Source organism: Trachemys scripta, chromosome 19 (assembly GCF_013100865.1).
Source record: "Trachemys scripta elegans isolate TJP31775 chromosome 19, CAS_Tse_1.0, whole genome shotgun sequence".
NCBI classification, from domain to species: domain Eukaryota; kingdom Metazoa; phylum Chordata; order Testudines; family Emydidae; genus Trachemys; species Trachemys scripta.
Window position 1 is genome coordinate 348614 of NC_048316.1, and position 24164 is coordinate 372777.

Here is a 24164-nt window from a genome sequence, read left to right on the forward strand (position 1 = left end):
GGGAGGGGGGCAGGTTGGGGGGCAGGTTCCTGGGTGTTCCTGTGGAAGGGAGGGGGTGCAGGTTGGGGGGCAGGTTCCTGGGTGTTCCTGGGGAGGGGTGCAGGTTGGGGGGCAGGTTCCTGGGTGTCCCTGGGGAGGGGGGCAGGTTGGAGGGCAGGTTCCTGGGTGTTCCTGGGGAGGGGGGCAGGTTGGAGGGCAGGTACCTGTGCCTCCCTAGGGACAGGGTGCTGCAGGTTTCCAGGGCAGGTGACTGTGTATTTTTGTGGCAGGGTGGATTTCTGCATGTCCCTGTGAGAAACCTGTCACTCTCTGGCGCTCTGAAAATAAATCCATACTGAGTTAGTTCCAAAGTGCCATGTCGCACCTATTGCCTCTTTTCAGCATTCTCTGGGTGCTTGGCCTATCGGGCAGTCTCCATAATCCATAAATGGCTTTTGCCTAGGGCTATAAAAGTTACTCTGGGTGGTGGGGAGGGGGGACTGAGAGCCACAGCAGGGCAACCTGAATCCCTCCCTACCTGCTACCGGAGGCCAGGCTTGACATCTTCCATCCAGCGGATCCAGGTCATTTCTGAGGAGTGGCTGCTAGGAAGTGCCAACAGTTGGAGTGAGGCCTCATGGGCATAGAGGGGGACAGAGTTATGCTACAGTGACACTTGCCTTTGCACAGCTATGCATCTGAACCTTACATCATGCTGATGCCTAAACCATTCTCTTACCTCTCTTATTTCTAGAAGTCAGGCCCAGATTCCATCCTCTCCAAGTACGGCAGCTGCTAGTGGACATGCCTCTAAAGAAAGCACTAGTAACTGACGAGTTACAACAGCAGAATTTTCTCTCCTGACCTGAATCTTCTCAAAACAGCAAATGAAGAGATTGTTCATGATGCTTGTGCTGTAGGAAGGCATCTGTCTTCATTCCAGGCTACTGGCTGAAGCTTTCCCACTGTGTTAATTCATCATATGAATTATTCTTTGCCAACTGTCTAATTCAGAGCTAACTCTTCTCTTGATCTACTGTATCTATTTATTTAGTCATTCCAAATGATTGGATGTGCCTATAAATGCTAGGCTAGCCTACTGGACTAAGATTCATCCCAGTTCATGTAACTGAGTAATCACTCACCTTACAAGAAAGGGTGCTGACAGGACTTCAATCTTGGTTGCAGTCAAAAGAAGACTTTTACATTCTAAGAGCACATCCTATCCTATATGCACAACTACAAAATGGGGAATAACTGTGTAGGTGGTAGTACTGCTGAAAAGGATCTGGGGGTTATGGTGGACCACAAACTGAATATGTTGATCCAGCTGCAAAAAGGCTAATATGATTCTGGGGTGTATTAACAGGCGTGTTGTATGTAAGATACAGGAGGTAATTTTCCTGCTCTACTCAGCACTGCTGAGACCCCAGTTGGAGTATTGTGTCCAATTCCAGGCATTATAATTTAGGAAAGATGTGGACAAAACTGGAAAGCATCCAGAGGACAGCAACAAAAACGATAAAAGGTTTAGAAAACCTCCCCTATTAGAAAAGGATTAAAAAAACAACAACAACTGGGCACGTTTAGTCTTGAGAAAAGAAGAATGGGGGGGGGGGAGGTGGAAACCTGGTAATAGGCTTCCAGTATATTACGGCATGCTATAAAGAGGACAGTAATCAATCTCCAGCTCCACTGAAGGTAGGACAAAAAGTAATGGGCTTAGTTTGCAGCAAAGGAGATTTAGATTAGATGTTAGGACAAACTTTCTGACTATTAGGGTAAACATCTGGAAACATCTGTCAGGGATGGTCTAGAAGATTTACTTGGTCCTGCCACAACACAGGGGACTGGATTTGATGACTTCTCGAGGTCCTTTCCAGTCCTACGTTTCTATGATTTTGTGATCCCTGAAACATATAACTTCAGGATTTTCCATGCTCTTTTATCAGTTTTTTTTTTTTTTTTTTTGCATTCTATCAAGCTTTTGACTTCACTGTAAGCTTTTCATTACTAGGTTATTTAAACCAGACAGTAAAGCAAGGTGGGTGCTTTTTTGTTGTTGTCTATTTGAGCTGGTTTGTTCAGTCATTTTTTTAGAAAGAGTGATAACTCTGGGATACTGGCCCCTAATTCTTCACTCAAGAAAGCTAATATTCTAGGTATTATATGAGGCTGAGAGATTGGCTGAGCACAGAATCACCATTATTTATTTTGACAGCACCTACTAGTGTACTAGGCACCTCTTAATTCAGTCAAAAGATATGATTCCTGCCCCAAGGAGCTTACAGACTAATTTTTAACATGACACAAGGAGATGTTAATAAGAGAATGGTAGAGGAGGAAGGATGGGGCAACATCAGTAAGAGAACAGTTCCATAGAGAAGGCTAGTGCACAGCATGAGTAAGTAAAGATTTTTTTGTTTCCTGTCCACCTTCTATCTGGGGATCCAAAAGTGCTTTATACCTAATTGAGTAAGCTTCAACACCCATTGCACAGTATTATCACCCTTGTTTTATAGCTGAAGAGGCTAAGGGACAGACAGGTGAAATGACACACAAAATCTGGAGCAAGTTGCTGATACACTCCTGTTTTGTCACTGACTTTTTAAAGTGTTTTGGAGCTAACCGCAATAGGCAAATAGCAACATAAAATCAAATTCTGATTTTAGCTGAAGGGCGTGCGGCATCCCTCAGCTTCAGGCCACTACCTCAAAAAATTGGTGGGTGCTGACTTAGGGCGTCCAGCTACCACTCATGAGTTTGACTGTGCAATTCCCCAGAGTGAACACAGACTGTCAGCTCAGGAAGTGAGGGATGAGGCTGGGACTTTCACTCACTCACTTTCTGGGACAAACTAATTGTAGCTTTTATTATTGACCTCTACATTTTTGTGCTGGATATGGATTGTAATGGGGTAAAATATTCAAAGGTGCCTAAGTCCCATTCACTGCATCATTAAGGGCCTGCTCCTGTTTCTGGTGATGTTAATGGCAAAGCTTTCTTTACTATTATGGACACAACTGGACCCTGCATTCCCCCTATGATGGTTGGCAAATTTAGGGTAAATGTAGAATCCAAATGCCACACTCTGACCTGGAACTGTTCTTAGTCTGATTACTATCATATGTTGAATGGGTTAATCATGAGATTAATGACACACACTTTTACACAACAGATAGATTTTGTGTGTGTGTGTGCTCTAATAGCTTTATAAAGACAGGACAAATTATTTACTATATTACAACAGTATCCAGCTCTGGTTCAAAGCCATTTATATGCCTGTTAAATGCATTAACCAGAAATTAATTCTGCATTGTTATTAAATGTGACTTAAGAACATAAGAATGGCCATACTGGGTCAGACCAAAGGTCCATCCAGCCCAGTATCCTGTCTACTGACAGTGGCCAATGCAAGGTGCCCCAGAGGGAATGCCCTAAACAGGTAATGATCAAGTGATCTCTCTCCTGCCACCCATCTTCACCCTCTGACAAACACAGGCTAGGGACACCATTCCTTATCCATTCTGGCTAATAGCCATTAATGGACTTAACCTCAATGAATTTATCCAGTTCGCTTTTAAACCCTGTTATAGCCTTCACAACCTTCTCAGGCAAGGAGTTCCACAAGTTGATTGTGCGCTGTGTGAAGAAGAACTTTCTTTTATTTGTTTTAAACCTGCTGCCCATTAATTTCATCTGGTGGCCCTAGTTCTTATATTATGGGAACAAGTAAATACGTTTCCTTATTCACTTTCTCCACATCACTCATGATTTTATATACCTCTATCATATCCCCCCCTTAGTCTCCTCTTTTCCAAGCTGAAAAGTCCTAGCCTCTTTAATCTCTCCTCATACAGGACCCATTCCAAACCCCTAATCATTTTAGTTGCCCTTCTCTGAACCTTTTCTAATGCCAGTATATCTTTTTTGAGATGAGGAGACCACATCTGTACGCAGTATTCAGATTTTTTGGATTTTGTTTCTAAAGGCCTCACGGAACTTTTAAAATTACTTTTTATTCTGTTCCTCTATGTAGAGTTTTGGAATTTATTAGACACTACCTCATGGATTCTGTTGGAAACTTGGGACTTAGTTTCTGCCCTCACAGAAAGTACCTTATTTAAGAAGTACAGAAAGTATTGTGCTCTCAGAAAGTTGAAAATAGCTAGATGAAATATATTTTATTATATATTTGTGTTACAGTTGCGTCTAGAGGTCTCGATCAGGATTGAGATAAGTGCTGGTCAAATATTTCTTCCTACTTTCTTGTGTTCTGTTTAATTTTATTCAGTTATAAAAATTGTGCATTTATAATTTTCCTGGATATAACATTTCATTGCTTTTTTCTGAGGAGCACTGTTGTGTAATGGAAAACTCACTATTCCCCTGGTCAGCATTTTGTAAGTGCACACAGAATTGCACTTCTCAGTATGACTCTGATACTCGGGAAAAATGGCCAAATTCATCCCTAGTGGAATTTATCATAATATAAGCTGAATAATTTATTTGCTCAATTTTGAGTTATTTTCCGAAAACATTAAACATCTTTTTTACTGGTATTCTGTCATCTTACACGTTTGGTCAAATAATTCACAAATGTATTTGTTTGATGATTTATTCCAGGCATTTCGTGAAGTATTTAAATTATGACAGATTCTAATCTCAGCATAAGGCGCCGCTGAATTTTATTAGCTTTAGAGGAGCTAGAGCAGTGGTGGGCAACCTGTGGCCCACACATGGCCCATCTGGGTAATCCACTGGCGGGCCACAAGACAGTGGTTACATTGCTGCCCGCAGCTCCCAGTGGCCACATTACCCATATGGACCACAGGTTGTCCACCACTGAGCTAGAGAGGGGAGGAATTTGCCCCACAAATTTAAATACAGTTGGATTTTCTAAGCTTCTGTGAATTGCATCCACCTTGCTAAAAATGGTCATTTGTGACGTGAACAAGAGGGGAGCCCAGAGTCTGAGAAACTGGTTACCTTTCCGCTGTAAAATCTGGTTTAACTGTCATAAGAACATTTCTTTTCCCTTTTTTTCTTTCCTTATCCCAGAGGAAAATGAGCCTCACATAGCATTTGCCTCCTGCTGCCAGACTCAGAAGCAAGACGCCGGAACCACTGAGTCGTACCTGAGTCTCCCATGTGGTAGGTGCAGAACACTATGATGAGGGTCTCTGAGCTGAACTTCGAATGTCTTAAACTAAAACAATAAGCTGTGATAGGCAGTGCATTTCTGAGTAATTATAATACACTTTGGGGTTATCATGAAGGCCTGAATCTGAAGGCTAAGTCAGTTTTACTATTTGAAGTGCAAATATAGCTCTGAAATGTACTGGAACAATTTACTAAGGGTTGTGGTGGATTCTCCATCTCTGACCATTTTAAAATGAAGATTGGATGTTTTTCTAAAAGATGTGGTCTAGAACTTATTTTGGTCCCTTCTATGAAATATGCCTGATGAAGAGCATACATTAAAAACCACAGAAAAGAGAGTCAGGCCTGTGACTATATAATGTACATCATCAGTACCCAGGCTGAGAGGTCCAAGTGACTTCAAGTTTTTCTCTTATTGATAATTTTGATTAGATAAATGTGTTTCCTATTTCCTAGCTTCCCTCTTTTGAAATAGTTGTTAACTATAGATTTTAAGGACCACATTCTCCTCTCACATGAGTACATGGATCCCATTGAGTCCAATGGGAACTGTACACACACTAGAAGCAGAATTTGTTTTAAAAAATTATGTCTGCCTTTGAAATTCAGTCAGTTAAGAGACTATGTGAGTTTACAAGTAGGTCTTCTAAATGTGTGACACAGATCCATACTTTACAAGGATATATATAATTACTTGAGGAATCTTCAGCTCCTTCTTGATTAAAATGGAAGAGAAAATGTTAAAAGAAATACACTTAGTATGGGGAAATTTTTTGTTTTTAATTTACAGCAGAAAGAATATAAAGCATTCAGAAAACATTTTCCATATTTTAAGGGCAATTCAAAACATTTTGCATGGTTCCAGCAGCTGAGTTCTTCAACAGATCCATTGATCCAGTGATGCTTTACATGCACAGTTACAAAAATAAAACTTACAAAAAAGAGACACCTATACTAATTTTACATGCAAGTCCTGGGGACCCCCTGTTGGGCACCAACTACTGTGTGGAACTGCTGTAAGCGTGCAACCACATAGGGAGGTCATGTTATAGTCTTTATTTCTTTCACACAGTATTACTTATGTCAAACGTGTTACACAAAGGAGCAATTCCATATTCAGGAGGCAGAAGAAGGTCCTGCTCCTGGCACTTGGGAATCCCGATTATCCAAGAAAGCTGCACTTACGTTATCTTCTATCAGAAATAAGTTCCACAGTCAAGAAAGGGGTAAGCAAAAAAGCTTTTTCAATGGGGGAGCATTTTTAGTGGTCACATTCACTGAAAGGTTACAACCATGTTCAGCAAAGTACTTAAGGATATACTTAACTTTAAGCATGTGAGTAGTCCCATTAAGTTAAAGAACTACTCATATGGCTAACATTAAGCATGTGTGTAAATATTTTGCTGTATCAAGGTCTTTATCAATAGATACACCACCAGGCCCATGGATCTGGAAGGGTAACTTGAAATAGCTCTGTATTTTACTGAAAATTTAAGTACAAATATAAGGGGTTAAAATGTTTCCACTGAGGTCATTATTCTTGTTAGGAAAAGATCAATTATATTTGTCATAATGCCAGTCAATGGGACAAACATTTATATTTCAAAATGTCAGAGTATTTCCAGTATTAATACAGAGCATTCCAGTTCATTCCAAAGGAGTTTATTTTCAAATTCTGTTCCGATTATTTGTGTGTGGAATAGTTAATGTATAAGGTTCCATTTCAATAAAATATATGGAGATTATGAGGCTGCCACAGCCACAGTGTGGGAGCCAGACAATTTTTTTTTATTGAATCAGGTCATAAAGCAGCAGTTCACAAATGTACAGAGTTCTGATAAAGAGCTATATAGCACATATATTGTAATTCAATGCTGGCAGTGAAAGGAAGTAATTAAAAACCAGGTACAATTATAGAAAAGGCACCAAGAGCACTGACCCAAGTTTTTTGCCACAATCTTTGTGTTTACCCTTCTTTTAAAGACACCAGTTTAAAAGCTTCTCATTTGTGAATATTTTTAGGCTTCACAAAAAGCCTGGAGTTTAAACATTTTAGTTGGTGGCCAGGATCAAGTAAGAGCAACTATTCCAAAACTATGTAAAATTTACACCAACCATTTGGAAATTTTAAACTGGTACTAGCAACATAAAGTCACAGAAGCAATTTCTGATTTCAGCTACACTTGTGTAAATCCAGAGTAACTGCACTGACTTCAGGAGATTTACTCCTGATATATACTAGTGTAATTAAGATCAGTCCCCTATCGTCTAAACTTCATGACAATTTTTAATTAGTATTTCAATTTTAAAAGTATCTGATTTCTTTGGCTCCTCACTATGTGGAAATAGCAATATACCATGACACCCCTACAAGACCAGTTTGCATCTTTTAAGTTTTACTTTTTATTTTTTTTTAAATTTTTGTGCATTTTTATTACATTTTCTGACTTCCAGCAGGAGATATGAAAATGTGAAACATATTTTCTACTTTCATACTATTTCTTTTTTCAGTTTATGTTCATTCTAAGTGTTCTTTATTGGAGTGAGTGTATGGTGTTAAGCTAGATACGTTTTTGTATTCTTATGATTATCTGCTCTGCAAAAGTAACTTAATTTTCTTAAGCAATATTAGCATTCACATTACTTGGCACCATTGGCAAAAAATTAAAATAAAATAAAATAAAAAAAACCTCCCGGTAGCCAAAATCAAATGTAAACATATCCTTTTTTAGTAAAGTTACTCTGCCTTTTTTCCTAAGTCTAAATACAGTAGCTCTTTTTTTTTTGCAGTTTAGTCATGCTTTAGCAAAATGTTCTTCTAATGAACATTTAAAATAAAGTTTCTTATAGTGAAATAAAGTTTTTGTTTCATTTTACAGACCATAGCCACTAATGCTTTGCTTTTTTCATTTCTTTTTTCTTGAATTCATGCACATATCTCTGTTTTAATATATACAATATGTACAAACAATACATCCACACTCTTTTCGCTCATTCAGACAAAACTATACAAATAATAATTTTATCTTGCCAAGTTATTGACCCTTTGTGAATAAAATATTTAGTAATTAATCAATATATTCCCTTTCAAATATTATTTCTCATTTTCCATTTCTACCTTCTATATATACAGAAACTGCCCAGATTTTGATGAAATAGCCAAAATAAGAAATTTACTGGCCAGGATGGAGCACCACTCTGATCTTTAGGTGGTATAAATGTCCAGGCAACATATGTACGTGACTGCTCAGAACAACAAAATTACTGTTTAAAAAAAAAAAAGAGCGCTACATACGTTACAAACTATTTTAAGTAAATAATTAAAAGTAAGGCCAGAAAATAAAGTGCTGAATATGAGAATAAGTACATGACACTTGAAATACTTGCAGGTTCTAGAAAAAATACCAAAAAAGGAACTTTTAAAAACTTGCTCAAGCTGCTCTCTTTATTTCCCATGCATTACCCGTTTGCCTTTTATGCCAACCCACTCTGTAAATTTCCAGGGGATGTATTAAAAACCTGCAGATTTAAAAAGTTGCATTAAGTGTGCTGTAGAGAGATTCAAATAAAAAGAAAGGACAGAAGTGCAAAGGAAATGAGAATGCATGTACCCAATAAAGATTTACTGATCTAAGCCCCTCCACTGACTCTTGAAGCTTCAGTTTCTTGGAGATGATTGACAGGTGCAGGAATAGCATTCTTGTGTTGCTTGTGCATTCCCACCTTTTCTTAACAATATTTTTGGTATAATATTTGTACAGTTCCACACGTTTTAATACAGCCCTATATGAAAAGGATAATTAATCGCTTCTTTTGGAGAGAATGAAGCAACTCACAAATTCCTCCTGGTGTCTTTTTTCCCATGATCCAACAGAAGATTGAGTTCCAAGATGTCTTGCTGAACAAATTAAAAGTTGTCCATGAAAGTGCAAATGCAATGACCAAAACATTACTGTTAAAATCCTGCAGCTGAGATTCCCAGAACTGCAGTGGGTTTTTTGTTGTTGTTGCATGTCTCTGCTAAAAACAGAAAATGAAAACAGTCTGAAAAGCAATGTCACATTGCTACGGGATGCTGCTGTGTATCTTCAGGTTCCTTGGCCTTTTTCAATTCTTTCACTCTGAAACAATAAAAAGGCCCTCTATAACATTTCTATTCCAAAAGAATTTCAACAGGCAAAAGTCAAAGGGATCCCTCACTACAACTTCCAGTATGAAGTAGCCATCACCTTAAGAAAACTCAGGAGTATCAATAAGAAAGAACCTCCTGATACAGTAAACAATTGGGAGCCAGGGAAGGGGAGAAAAAACTCATTCAGAAGGAAGAATTCACCTTTCGCAACCCATTTCTGGACATCTTTATTTAATACCCAAATTCATTCTACTATCAAAATCATCTTATTTAATTAATTGTCTTTTAGGACTGCTTTTCATCAACTGCTTTTCTGCTGCTGCCTCATGTACCAGATAATTTGAGCAAAATGCACTTTCTATGCTGCCCCTTTTCACTGAACATGGGCAGATGCTCTACATCCAGCATTGTGGGGAGAACAGATTTATTCCAGACTTCCATGGCAAAGTTCTACTTAATTTATCCAGTACCTTAGATTAGTAGAATTTATACTGGCATCAATGTAAGCAGATACATTACTTCAACTTATTGTCTCAGTCTCACTGTCAGCATCTGCATAGTCTGGTTACTTGTAGGATATATTTATGTGTATCTTCATAATCCCCAGTCAGGGACACAGTCTCTCCATGGAGTACTAACTCTGTAAAGAGCATTCAGATGCTACAGTTGCAAGAACTTTAGAAATGGGAGTGCATTCATAGATTTATGTAGCACCTATCACCATTGGATCTAGGTGCTTATTTACAAAGCTGTAGTACATTAGTTAAGTAAAACTATGAAAGTATGGGAAATTTAAAACTAAACAAATTAAATGACTTGGGTCATGCCTAGAAACCCATTAAGGCCGCTACTTGGCTAACATACTCTTGTTATGTCACTTCACCAAGGCTTCCTTGAAGTGACTAAATGAACAACTGCAGCCATCCAGAATTGATCTAGGCTATCACACTGTCAAGGCTTTATCAAGATGCTTAGTAATGAACTTAGCTTCAAGGGACAGAGTTTGGGGTCCCAGTCATCATTAGGGAGGGAATGAGTTGTTAATGCAGTTCTGTATACCTCTGCTTTTGTATCCACTATGTATAGCTCAATCTAACTCTTCTTGGTCAAACAAGGCACTCAATGTCACAAAAGAGCTGCATAGTTTTTTTGTACTGGAGTTGAGGTAGCTCTTTAGGACTATATAACCCATATGATTTTGGCTTTTTTTGTTACAATATACACAACTTAGTAAAATAATTTTAGACATTCTAGCTAGTCATGGACTCATTTCTATGAACCATCAAAATTCATTAACTCCAGTTCAGAATGAACAGCATGTTAAATCTGATTTCAGATGCAGTGTATTGGAATAAGCTACTATATATGGAATCACATCTATGTGAAAAAAACCTGCCTGACTCTGCATGTCCTTGCTCAGTTAGTCTGAGGGTAGTTTTCCTCCAAAAGGTTGTGATTATGACCCAAAGTAGAAGGATTTAGCAGAGCACATCCACAGTTGTTAGTATATTAATTTCTTAAGCAAATTGACCTAGAGACACAACAAGGGGATAAATTCAGAGGTGCTTTAAAAAGTATTTCAAGTTTCACATCTGTAAGTGGGCATAAGGGCATCCAACTAAATCTGAATGAATGTAACAGAGCCATAGGTTAGCATAATTTAGATGCTATGGGGATAGAACAGAGGCACTTAGCAGAAAGAGCAACTAATAGAGTGCAAATTAAAGTAGGTATCCACCACTACATTATCTTTTGCTCCGCTGTGTAAAGGGACTCCTTTATACTTACATATTGATGTGAAATCACTACAAACTTACACATCATCTCTGAATTTGGCCCAGTGACTATTTTCAACTGTCTTTCAGCTAAATCAAAGCTCTAGCATTCAGGACATCCTGTATGCTTGTGACACTGGGGGACATGGGCTCCAGCAATGAATGAATGGATCACACGGGTAGTATGCATGCATTTAGAACATTACTAATTGTCTTTATTTTACTGAAGTGTTTGAGAATTCCATGCTAGGGAGGACACAGAGTGTGCATATTGCTGACCAAACATGAAAATAGGGTCTGCAGTGTGGCATGACTCTGAAGCCCTGGCTACACTAACAACATCAACTATAGCTGAAAGTGGCATCTCACTCCCACTTTCTGAAACACTAAACAGTTTTGACTGACACTAGGATTTAAACCCAGTACAGAGTCAGGGAGCCCCATTGCTGTAAAACAATGATTCCATTTTGTTGTGTAGTCAAAGTATCATTGCAGTCTAAGACATGTCAAAGGCTAGCTTTTCTTTTCTGCTGTAAGGGAGCTAAGGTGAAATCCTGGCTCCAGTGAAGTCAATGGCGAAACTCCCATTGACTTCAACGGATACAGAATTTCACTCCAGTTGCCTGGGAGGAATTCTCCATTCTGTATCCTCTGGAGGTTACTCCCTCTTTGCAGCTCACTGTGGTTGTTCTGCTAATTATCTGGTGGTCCTGTTCTTGTATTACAGGATATATGTATTCAGAACCAGTAGAGGGAATTTATAATTCTGTACTTACGCACAATAAACACAAACTCAGAATATTCTTAATTTGTTAAAACTTAAGCTCTTTCCGTGCAGCAGGAAAGTGAAAAGTTACTTCTCCCTAGATGTGCACTAGTTCACATTTTATGTTGAGACTAATCACACATATGCAAAAGATATCACCTACGATGCAGGACAGGTAGTGCAACTTGTGCATTTTTCAGTTGCACCTCTTACTGTAATATAAAATTCACCTGTTATTACTATAAGTCTCATTGAGAACATGCACGATTGGTAAGCTGTGGCTCTTACTGATCCATGCTGTATCCATGTTTAGCACTTCAACATGCAAGTTCTACACTAACAGAACACACTTTTGCTGGAAAAATGCAAGACATGCTTTGCTGCCAACTTCAACTTAGGACATGCAACATCTGTACTGGTGCATACCTGTTTAACTGGAATATGCATGCTAATGCAAGTTGATTACTGTAGCATTCAATATTTGCACTAGTACAGATCCTGTTCACAAATATGCAACACCTTTCTCGGTCAAATGAGTCCTGTACTAGTTACTAGGTTTGTAGGCTCGTACAAATTTTGGAACTGCAGTGTTGATTGTTGCTTAAACATAAGAACATAAGTGAAAGATGCTGCAGTGTGCACAATTACATTCACAGACCGAATGTGCTTCACAACCTTGTATTCCACAGTATTTGGAAAATGACTTAAAGATGATGCTAGTTAATACTTTTTGAATTTGTTAATTTTTCCCACATAGTCAATAGCCGTGTGTGCAGGGGAGTGAGGAGGGGAGGGGGATAGGGGAGAGTATGTTTGTACAGGTAGTCATTTATTTTTATAATGTACTGCATGTTAATACAAAGAATATGCCTAAACAGTGTCAAAATTGTGGTGACACAGACAGCAATCAAGAAGATTAAATCTAAGGATGATGTTTTATTTTTAACTCGTACTTAGAAATGAAGGGCACAAGTGAAATATCCCAATACAAGGGGGTTCCTTGGCTGACAAAGAGCTACTGGAATGGCTCTGCCTGTACTCTTCGTTGCTCCTCAGGATAAGGGGTCTGGCTGTAGTGGAGGCGGCTCTGGCTGTTCTTGGCTGGCTCAGTGCAGCTAGAATGTAAACTGAGGCACCTCTGAGGCTGCTCTTTTTTATAGTGGGGACTGGGTAGGCCCTGTGAGTTTGGGTGGAACAGAGATGGCACGAAGATCTCTCTTTTCTCCAACCCTGTGCCAAGTGCAAGAATGAAGAAACAGAATCAGTCAAGGTCTTCTTTAGATCCATTCTGAGTTGTTTTTAAATTATGTTTGAGACAAAACATATACATATTTTTCTATACAGAATTTAAAATATTTACTAATTACCAAATAGCTCTGAATTGCTCTCAAGTGAACCTGAGTTAATGTTTCTGAACTGATTATTTTTGTGTCCAATAGTTCATTCAGAAGTCTTGCCAGTTTGTCACATAAAATGTGCACAATGCAAGTCCTTCAGAAACCCTCCTGGAAAGTAGTTACTCTTGTCACCAGCAGCAGCCTTTAGTCCAGTTTAATACTTCCAAAATTAAACAAAAATCATTTTTTGATCAGTGCCAGTTTTATCTGGTGATGTTTTACAGTGATATACGCTAGAACAGGAGAACAGGCCAGTTATCTTCCATTTACTAGTATCAGAGGGGTAGCCGTGTTAGTCTGAATCTGTAAAAAGCAACAGTTGCTTTTTCCATTTACTAGACTCAGTGTAAAAAAAAGTACAAACTAAAATTTCAAAATATGAAACAATGTGATTCCAAGATGGATTCCTGGACAAATTATCCCCTGTAAATAGAAATTCATAATAGCAGTGCTGCTCACACAGCTCACAAGAGAGCGACAGCTGGCACTGCCTTACTGCAACTAGCCAAGACATTTTCTGCACCTTGTTTCATCTCTTTCCACTTTGAATTTCAGGTGGGGAAGGGGGTGGAGGTCTGTGGAGGCTCCCTTCCTTTGCCAGCATTAGCAACCTGCCAGGAGTAAAAAACTGCACCAGATTTTTATAAAACGAAGAAGGCATTTGCCCCAGAAAATGACAGCTCTCCGAGTGGATTGTTCATCTGGGTCTGAGCAGACTCCGAATACTGACACCTGCCTCTGCACCTTAAGTCAGGGCAGCCATAGGCAGAAGTAGCACTAGGCCAAAGTTTTAGGTGGGGGCTGTAGCTTGTCTCAGCTCTATATGCATGTTCTCATTAGTTAAGGGCACTTTTGAAAGTGCCTCTTAGCACTGTGATGTGGCTGACAGGGCTGTTCAAGTGAAGTCCTGCTGGTGCTGAAACGTGAACTCTGTAGCCTGAGGCACTGGAGCGCTGCCCCACATGTGGCCTTCATCAAGAAGAGCTGTTTGCTGTTGCATTGGCCCGTGTGAAAGGTGCACAGAATTGGGAAGAAGGTGAATTTATTTTCTCGTGTATCTGTGTGAGGTAAGCTCCAGCGTCAAAGGCTCCACTGGAGAGCTCTGAATCATACATTTTGGCCAGAGGCCATGCTGGCCAGCTCCAGGTACAGGGTCATTCTTCACTAGTGAGCGAAGGGCGGGCAGCTGGATTGAGTAAGCCAGAGTGACAGGGAGTATCACTGCCACTGCCCCCCTCCCGTTTATGGTGTTCTAATAAGTTAACTGAGAGGTTTGGTCCTTTTAAATGTGAAGAACAGAGCTTTTGAGCTGTGACCCTGTAAAGTGTAAAGATCACAAACAATCCTACAGCTCCTAAAGTGCCCCAGTTAGACAGTTCTCATGACCTTTGGATTTTATTACTTATTCAAATACCATTAAGGAAGTTGCATTGTTATATGCTGAAGCAATGTAGTAAGCAACAGCCCTGAAAGCCAGCAGCAGTTTGTATTGTATTATTTCCCTCAAATTTCAAATGAGTATTTGTGAGCAAATGAATTAGGCCTACTTAGAAAAGTTACAGCAGACGATAGCTTCATGGGTAAAGCGTAAGGCAAAGCTGTTTCATAAAAATTACTCTATAATGCTCAGCCAGGGAAATGTTCAATGAGTCAGTGAGTTTATAGCAAAAAAGTTCTGGCAATGCTGGAGGAGGTCAGTAATATAAAGGACAGGGTGAATTAGAGCCACAGAAGGCTTTTTAGTCAGTTACCTGTTGCTCTGAGAGCTGAATTGGCTTGTGTGAAATTTAGGAAATGGGAGCTCTTGCCTTTTTCCAGATATCTCATTTGGATTGCAAAACAAAAAAGACAGAAAGGCCCAATAAGAATGACACCCCAGAGCATGGGGCCTGCAATTTAACACACACATTTGTGCTCCAAAAACATTCAGCCCCTGCAAAAGGTAAACGAAACAAAATTACTTTGGAAACTTTCATTGCAGCCACCTTGACACGCCCCACATGACATTTTTCTCCCATTATCCTTACATTGGATTACTCAGGAGAGGGCTTTGCCCCCTCACCCTAACATTTTCCCCATTCTTAATGTTACTACAAGACACATAAGAAATTGGGTATTTAATGCAATGGCTGCTGCATATCAGACATTTCCTGCTTTTATTAAAAGAACCTTGGTGTACAAGAGTGGGAGAGGCTGTATCTTTGAACTGCTGGGGGAAGGACTGGCCTGCAGAGAGCAACAGAGTACATTTTATGGGGTTGTTCATTCAGGTATGAAATAAAGAAGTTGTACTTACCAGAGTAATTGACATCACATGGTACATATACCCTCCCAAAAGCAGAGAACCACACATAACCAATGGGATGAAGAAGTTTTTAAAAGGATGCTGCCATAAATGAATTTATTCCTTTTATTATTGCTTGTTTCCTATGGTAACTTTGATTGTTCTGCCCAAGAAAACAGGCTAGAACCTTTGTTGTAAGCAGACAGTAGTTTAACCAGTACAGCAATTCAGGAAGACCTGATTGTTATGAATACCAGCTCCTCAGAGTTATGGGAGAAGGGGTCACTGGAACATCACACATCTCTCTCTGAGTGTCTTGTAGCTGCACCCTGCATCTGTATTCTGAACAAAACTTGCACGTGGGAGGTTAATAGGAAGTTTAAACAAAGGAGCAGGTCAACCTTTTATATGTTTAGGAGAGAGAAATAGAGATTCAGCATAGCTGAAATCTCTCCAAGGTTCCTTTGGGATGAAAGGATCTACTAATTGTGCGTTATTACCATATTACCAGTTCCTTCTGAAATAGCATGTTATCACTGCTGCAGAAATGTAGACAATTAATAGTGACAAAATAAGGCCCTTTGAGATCTGCAGCTTTCTTACATAAATCCCATCCAAAAAATCTTAACCTGCACTGAGAAATCTGTTATATTTAATCCAGGTAATTCTTTGGGAGAACACCTTCTTCCCTTGGCCCTTTTTTTTTTTTTTTTTTTTTTTAAATATTGAAACTTCACAATATAAACTAAAAATTAGGGCTGTCAAGTGATTAAAAAAATTAATCAAAATTAATTGAACTGTTAAACAATAATACAATACCATTTATTTAAATATTTTTGGATGTTTTCTACATTTTCAAATATATTGATTTCAGCTACAACACAGAATACAACGTGTACAGTGCTCACTTTGTATTTATTTTTTAATACAAATATTTGCACTGTAAAAAAACCAAAAAAAATAGTATTTTTCAATTCACCTAATATAAGTACTGTAGTGCAATCTCTTTATCATGAAAGTTGAACTTACAAATGTCGAATTATGTACAAAAAATAACTGCATTCAAAAATAAAACAATGTAAAACTTTAGAGGCTACAAGTCTACTCAGTCCTACTTCAGCCAATCGCTCAGACAAACAAGTTTAGTTACATTTGCAGGAGATAATGGCACCCGCTTCTTGTTTACGTCACCTGAAAGTGAGAACAGGCATTCACATGGCACTGTTGTAACTGGCGTTGCAAGATATTTATGTGCCAGATGCGCTAAAGATTCATATGTCCCTTCATGGACCATTCCAGAGGATAAGCATCCATGCTGATGACTGGTTCCGCTCGATAACAATCCAAAGCAGAGCAGACTGATGCATGTTCATTTTCATCATCTGAGTCAGATGCCACCAGCAGAAGATTGATTTTTTTTTTTTTTGGTGGTTCGGGTTCTGTAGTTTCCGCATCAGAATGTTGCTCTTTTAAGACTTCTGAAAGCACGCTCCACACCTCGTCCCTCTCAGATTTTGGAAGGTGCTTCAGATTCTTAAACTTTAGGTCGAGTGCTGTAGCTATTTTTAGAAATCTCACATTGGTATCTTCTTTGTATTTTGTCAGTGACAGTGTTTGTAAATCAAACAACATGTGCTGGGTTATCATCTGAGACTGCTATAACATGAAATATATGGCAGAATGTGGGTAAAAAAGAGCAGGGGACATACAATTCTCCCCCAAGGAGTTCAGTCTCAAATTTAATTAACACACTATTTTTTAACGAACATTATCAGCATGGAAGCATTTCCTCCGGAATGATGGCTGAAGCATGAAGGGACATAAGAATGTTTAGCATATCTGGTATGTAAATATCTTGTGATGCCAGCTACAACAGTGCCATGTGAACGCCTGTTCTCACTTTCAGGTAACATTGTAAATAAGAAGCAGGCAGCAGTATCTCCCGTAAATGTAAACAAACTTGTTTTTCTTAGCGATTGGCTGAACAAGAAGTAGGACTGAGTGGACTTGTAGGCTCTAAAGTTTTACATTGTTTTGGTTTTGAATGCAGTTATGTAACAAAAAAAATCTACATTTGTAAATTACACTTTCATGACAGAGATTGCACTACAGTACTTGTATGAGGTGAACTGAAAAATACTATTATTTTTATCATTTTTACAGTGCAAATATTTGTAAACAAAAATAATATAAAGTGAGCACTGTACACTTTGTATTCTGTATTGTAACAGAAATCAATATAGTTGAAAATGTAGAAAAACATCAAAAAATATTTAATAAATTTCAATTGGTATTCTATTGTTTAATAGTGTGATTAATTGCAATTAATTTTTTTAATCCAGTGTGTATACAAGTGTTGGTGCACTGTGTGGTGTGTACATGCACACACAAGGTTTGTGTGCATGTTGATACATGCACATTTACAGCAATAAAGAATGAGTAGTTGTACAGTCTCTTATGCTTCAGCAAAGTCGCAGGTGATACACCTTGCAGCAGCTCATCCCTTACATTTTCCAAATATACAGAAAAAATAGTAGTACAGGTTAAGAGAGTAAGAAGCAGAAACTGTGGTTTATTGTGAAAATGAGAACTGTGCACTTGGAATGATTTCTGATGCATCATGCTAAAATGTATTTACACTCCCCTTGTGCACATAACCCATTATTCATTGAAAAACTGGTTGATTTAAAGTCATTAGTCACTGGCTGTACTTCCCTGATTCACATTCTTTAATTATTTGTATTACAGTGGAGCCCAAAGGTCCCAATCAAGGATTGGGTCCCACTGAGCTAGGCACTATGCAAACGTGTATAAAGACACAGTCACTGCCTCAAAAATAACAAGACAACTGACATATTGGGCAGAGGGAACACAATCAAATGTGGACCATTTTTACATACATGTCTCCATTTGCAATATATTTTTTCCTCAGTTATTATAAATGAAATGCCAAGTCTCCCCTGTGCACCTCAAACTAGACATCACATAGTGGTTAGTTCCTTATACGTGTCATATTAAAGGTAGATCTTAAGAAAAATCTCTGAACATCTGCTGCTCCCTTACCATCTCAGATGTCAGGGATTGTTATATTTTATTTAATTTATATAATATACATATTATGGAGATATACCTATCTCATAGAACTGGAAGGGACCCTGAAAGGTCAAGGCCAGCCCCCTGGCTTCACTAGCAGGACCAAGTACTGATTTTTGCCCCAGAGCCCCAAGTGGTCCCCTCAAGGATTGAACTCACAACCCTGGGTTTAGCAGGCTAATGCTCAAACCACTGAGCTATCCCTCCCCCCTACATGAAGCCATTTACATCTATTGTATAAGTAGATTCCTTTGTTTTATTTGGAAAATCATGTGGGCTAAGAACTATCATTGTAGAGCTTAGCGGTAGAGGGAGAGATGAGCCATTGAATAGGAAATGGACAAAAAAATCCACTCATGTCTGCTGTACATTAAAAGGTGGGAAGTGTTAAATTGTGCTCCCCATACATTCTTGTAACAGAATAGAATATTTCATTTAGACAATTTCTCATTAAATTTCAGCTACTTACAGTGAAACTTCAGAGCACTTTTTTTTTAAATATTTGAGGAATCAGTGTTTTACTATATATCAGACTGTGATGCAGAGAGACAGTGAAATCATATACAATTCAAATAAAAGCAAAATGATTGATGTTCCTGGCTGCTTTTTGGTCATTTAATCAAGCCATTTAAATATTTCATACCAGTGAGTAACTACAAGATATTTGAATCCCATCCATCCTACTGTGTTTAGCCTATGGAGAAACCTGCACATGTACTGCACCTTCAGAAATTGCTTCCTGTAGTTTCTGCTATGCCCTACAATCCATTTAAACTGCAACAATAACAAGAGAATTCTTATGTTAAATAAATTCCATTCACAGGTAGCACTGAACTCTCTAGCTGCTGCAGAGCACCACACTAAAATCCCAAGGGCAGATCCTCAGCTGGTATAACTTGCCATAGCTCCACTGAAATCAATGATCTGTCCTCCCCAATCTCTCTCCCTTCAAAATTACCTGGGTCTTTATTTTCATTATTGAATGCGACGAGAAGGTTACTCACCTTGTGCAATAACGGAGGTTCTTTGAGACGAGTGTCCCTGTGGGTGCTTGACTCCAGGTGAAGATGTGTCCCTGAGCCTTTGCTCAGGAAGTTTTGCAGCAGTGCCAGTACAGGCTGCGCATGCACAGTGCCTACCTAGCACGCTGTTGGCACCTCAATAGCACATGCGCGATCCAGACGCCTCAGTTTCTTCTCTACCCTGGAGTCTGCCCCTAACTCCGAAGTAGACGGGAGGTGGGTGGGTAGTGGAGCACCCACAGGGACACTCATCTCGAAGAACCTCAGTTACTGCACAAGATGAGTAACCTTTTCTTCGAGAGAGATGTCCCTGTGGGTGCTCCACTCCAGGTGACTGAAGAGCACTGCCCGCCTAGGATGGTAGGGGCTTTGGAGTTGGCAGAAAAACAACTGATAGCACAGTTCGACCAAGTCAAGTATCTGCCTGAGGGCCTTGCGTGACAGCATAATGTTTAGCGAAAGTATGTTCAGAGGCCCAGGTGGCGGCCTTGTAAATGTCTATAAGGGGAATGTTGTGTAGGAATGCTACTGATGCCAATATGGATCTAGTAGAGTGCATCTTCATCCCCGCTGGAGGTTGTATGCCTTTTAATTGATAGCATAATTGGATGCATCCAGCTATCCATCTAGAGATACTTTGAGTGGATATGGAGTTACCCTTAGAACTTTCTGCTATGGAGATAAAAAGCTTCAGTGAGACTCTAAATGGCTTGGTCCTGTCCAAGTAAAAAGACAGTGCTCTCCTAACATCGAGGGTGTGCATCATAGCCTCAAAACTGTTGGCGTGTGGTTTAGGAAAGAAGGTTGGTAGCTGTATCGGCTGATTGATGTGGAAGGAGGAATGTATTTTGGGAAGGAATTTGGGATGGGTACGTAACGTTACTTTATCTTTACAAAAGATGGTATATGGTGGGTCTGCCATAAGCGCTCTGATTTCTCCCACTTGTCTGGCTGATATGATAGCTATTAGAAACGCCACCTTCATGGAGAGGTGTAGTAGGGAGCAGTTTGCTAGAGTTTCAAAAGGTTTATGTGTGAGGGCTGTTAGGACCAAGTTTAAGTCCCATGGTTGCGTAGATGGAATTGTTTTGTGATTGGGTGAACAAAGATTGTAGTGTTGCCGATTTTTTGGTGAAAGGCGAAGATAGCTGCAAGATGTATCTTAATTGAGCTGAGGGATAGAGTGTATTGTTTCAATTCTAAGAGGTATTCAAGTACAATTGGAAGAGGTGCAGATGTTGCAACCGTTTGTCTAGCGGCACACCATGAAGTAAATCTTTTCCACTTATGGAGGTAAGTGTTACATGTAGTCTGTTTCCTGCTGTGTAGTAGCACCCGCTGGACCTGTTCAGAGCAAACTAGCTCCTCATTAGAGAACCAGGTGTTCAGATGTAGCATCCCTATGTTGGGATGTTGTAATTGGCCCTCCTGTTGTGTCAGTAGATCTGTCTGGAAAGGAAGTGTGATTGTGATACATGCCGACATCCATGTAATGTACAGATACCATACTTGTCTTGGCCACGGGGGGGGGGGGGGGGGTATTAAGATGACCTTGAGCCTGTTGGTCCTTATTTTCTTTATTACTCTGGGTAGTAATGGTATTAGTGGGAACGAGTCTAGAAGGTCTGTGTTCCAAATGATCATGAATGCATCCCTCATTGATCGCTTCCCCAGACCAGCTCTGGAGCAGAATTTGGGGCATTTTGTGTTGCAAGCCGTCGCAAATAGATCCGTTTGCGGGTGACCCCAGTTTTGAAAAATGTCCCCCAGTATGGTGGTGTTTAACTCCCATTCGTGATCGAAGGGAAAATATCTGCTGCGCTTGTCTGCCATGGTGTTCTGGCATCCTGGGAGGTAGGAGGCTGAGATATGTATATTCTGTTGGATGCACCAATTCCAGAGTTTCATCACATAGTGAATGTGACCAGGCTCCTCGTCTGTTTATGTAAAACATACAGGCAATGTTGTCAGTCATTACTCATATATTTTGGTTTCTTATGAGTGGCAGGAAGCAGAGGCAGGCATTGCGGATGGAGTGAAATTCTAGTAGATTTATATGTAGTCTTGTCTCTGTTGTGGACCATAATCCCTGAGCTGTGCGCTCTTGCATGTGAGCCCCCCACCCGATAACGGATGCATCCATTGTGATCATGATTAATGGAGGATCCTGTGTTAAAGAGATACCCGAGCACAGGTTGTGTGGTTGAGTCCACCAGGTCAGTGAGTCCTTGACCTTGGGTGGCATATTTAGTCACATGTTTAACCTGTGTTTGTTTCGTTTGTAAATGGTTGCTAGCCATCCTTGTAGGCAGCGCATGTGCAAGTGTGCATGTTTGACCACAAATGTACACGCCACCATGTGCCACAACAGTTGTAAGCATTCATGGGCAATGGTCTATGGACTGTTCTGTATCATTAATATGAGTGATCTTATGGTGTTGGATCTGTCTCATGGAAGTGACGCTTTCACCGCTTTCGAATCGAGGTAAGCGCTGATGAACTCCAGCCATTGAGTTGATTCTGTTGTAGATTTCTTCATGTTTATTTGTCATCCGAGTCTCTGGAAGCAATCCATGGCCGCTTGAGTGGATCGAATGGCATCTGATTGAGTATGCGACTTCAGGAGACAGTCTTCCAGGTAAGGAAAAATTATTATTCCTTGCTTTCTGACGTGCACCATTACTACCGCAAGGATCTTGGAGAAAACGTGAGGTGCTGTTGACAGGCCGAAAGGCTGAAATTTGTACTGATAGTGGTCTGTGCCCAAAGTAAATTGGAGAAAACCTCTGTGGGCAGGGTGTATTATAAGATGAAAATAAGCATCCTCCAGGTCAAGGGCTGAAAACCAGTCCCCCTGCTCCAGAGCCAGTGGTATTGTTGTCAAAGTGACCATTCAGAACCTTTGCTTTCTCACAAACGTGTTCAGACGCCCGAGATTGAGGATGGGTCGTCTCCCCCCACTTTTCTTTTGTATTAAAAAATAGTGGGAGTAAAACCCCTTCCCTCTGTGTTGAACAGGGACAGTCTCCGCTGCCCCTAGTTGGAGGAGATGTTGTACCTCTTGCGTAACAAGTGTTCATGAGAGGGGTCCCTGAAGAGGGAGGCAGGAGGGTTAAGAGGGGGGTATAGACAGGAAAAGAATGGTATAGCCCAATCTGATAATTTCCAGGGCCAATTTGTCTGTGGTGATAGCCACCCAATTGGGATAGAATGTGAGCAAACAGTCTCCAAAAAGCTGGATGAATGGTGTAAGTGCTGAAAGGGGTGAGAGGTCTTCCTGACCCTCGACCAAGACTTCAAATTTGCTTATTGGAGAAACTAGGTTGAGATGCCGCTGGTGGTGGAGGGCGTTGTCACTGTGGTCTCTGCCTATGTTGGTTGCATGGTCTTTGGTGTTGCTGTGTGTAAGACGGGTATCTAGGTTGTTGATACAGTTGATGACTAAAGCTGTAGCAGTGGACCTGGCGGCCGTATCAGCAGCATCCAGTGTGGCCTATAGAGCCATGTGTGAAATCATCTGTCCTTCAGAGACCAGACATTTGAATTGTTGTCTCTTTTCCCTCAGGAATGTCATTAATAATTTCCACAAATTTGCCATAATTCCTGTGGTCATATTTGGCAAGTAATGCCACGTAATTCGCCACCCGAAATTGTAGTGTAGAAGAAGAGTATACCTTGCGGCCAAATAGATCCAGCGTCTTACTCTCCTTATCAGAAGGAGTGGACCAAAAGTGTTGTTGTTTGCTCCTTTGATTGGCCGCTTTCACTACCAGCGAGTTTGGTGCTGGGTGTGAAAAGAGGACCTCAGATCGAGGGAACATAACATTTTTGGACCACCTTCTTTCGGGTTGGGGGTATTGTAGCTGGAGTTTGCCACACTGTCTTGGCAGGTTCCATGATGACCCCATTAATGGGCAAAGCTATCTTGGAGAAGGCAGATATCTGCAAGATATCGATTAAGTCATGCTGAGTTTTCAGCACTTCCTCCAGAGCAATCTTAAGCTCGTTAGCCACTCTTTTGAACAGGTCCTAAAAGTTGATAAAGTCTTCTGCAATGGTTGGTGGTGGACACATAATAGCCTCATCTGGTGAGGAAGATGAATTATTATTGGTTGGAGAGGTGTCTGGAGCCGTGTTCTCTTGTTATTGAATCATGGTCTCCTCCCTTGTGTCCGCCGCTACAGCCTCCAAAGGTGTAGGTAGGTGAGGGTCTGGTGTCTTCCCTACATGGACTGTGGCACCTGCTATGGTTCTTTCTATAGGGACCCCAGGGACTCCAGTATGGCCGGTGACCGCGGAAGGGCACTGGTGGTCCCATCCATGGGCGACCATACCAGGGTGGTAGATCATGAGAATATGAGGACTGTGGTGGTCCAGCAATAATCAGGGTCCCGACTGGGGAAGAATGGTGTGAGGAGAATACCCCTTCAACCTTGTCATCTTCATCCCTGGAAAACAGTGATGGTATCGGAGAGAGCAGTACTGTGGGCCCTGGTGAGACACTGGTGCCTAATAGAGGGGATTCTGGAGTTGAGGAGACCACCAAATCTTTA

The 24164-nt window shown here is 40.3% G+C and overlaps 1 protein-coding gene across 11 annotated transcripts in view; it reads right to left on the minus strand.

Moving 5' to 3' along the window:
- Positions 1 to 5901: 5901 nt before the first annotated feature.
- Positions 5902 to 24164, minus strand: part of CAMTA1 (calmodulin binding transcription activator 1) — an 877916-nt gene continuing 859653 nt past the window's right edge. For 4 of the 11 annotated variants that reach the window (XM_034753730.1, XM_034753728.1, XM_034753726.1 and 1 more), the window contains one exon: positions 5902 to 9263. In XM_034753730.1, coding sequence (XP_034609621.1) covers positions 9200 to 9263 — 64 coding nt within the window. In that variant the 3' untranslated portion in view covers positions 5902 to 9199. The other 7 variants (XM_034753723.1, XM_034753734.1, XM_034753733.1 and 4 more) reach the window with 4 other exon arrangements.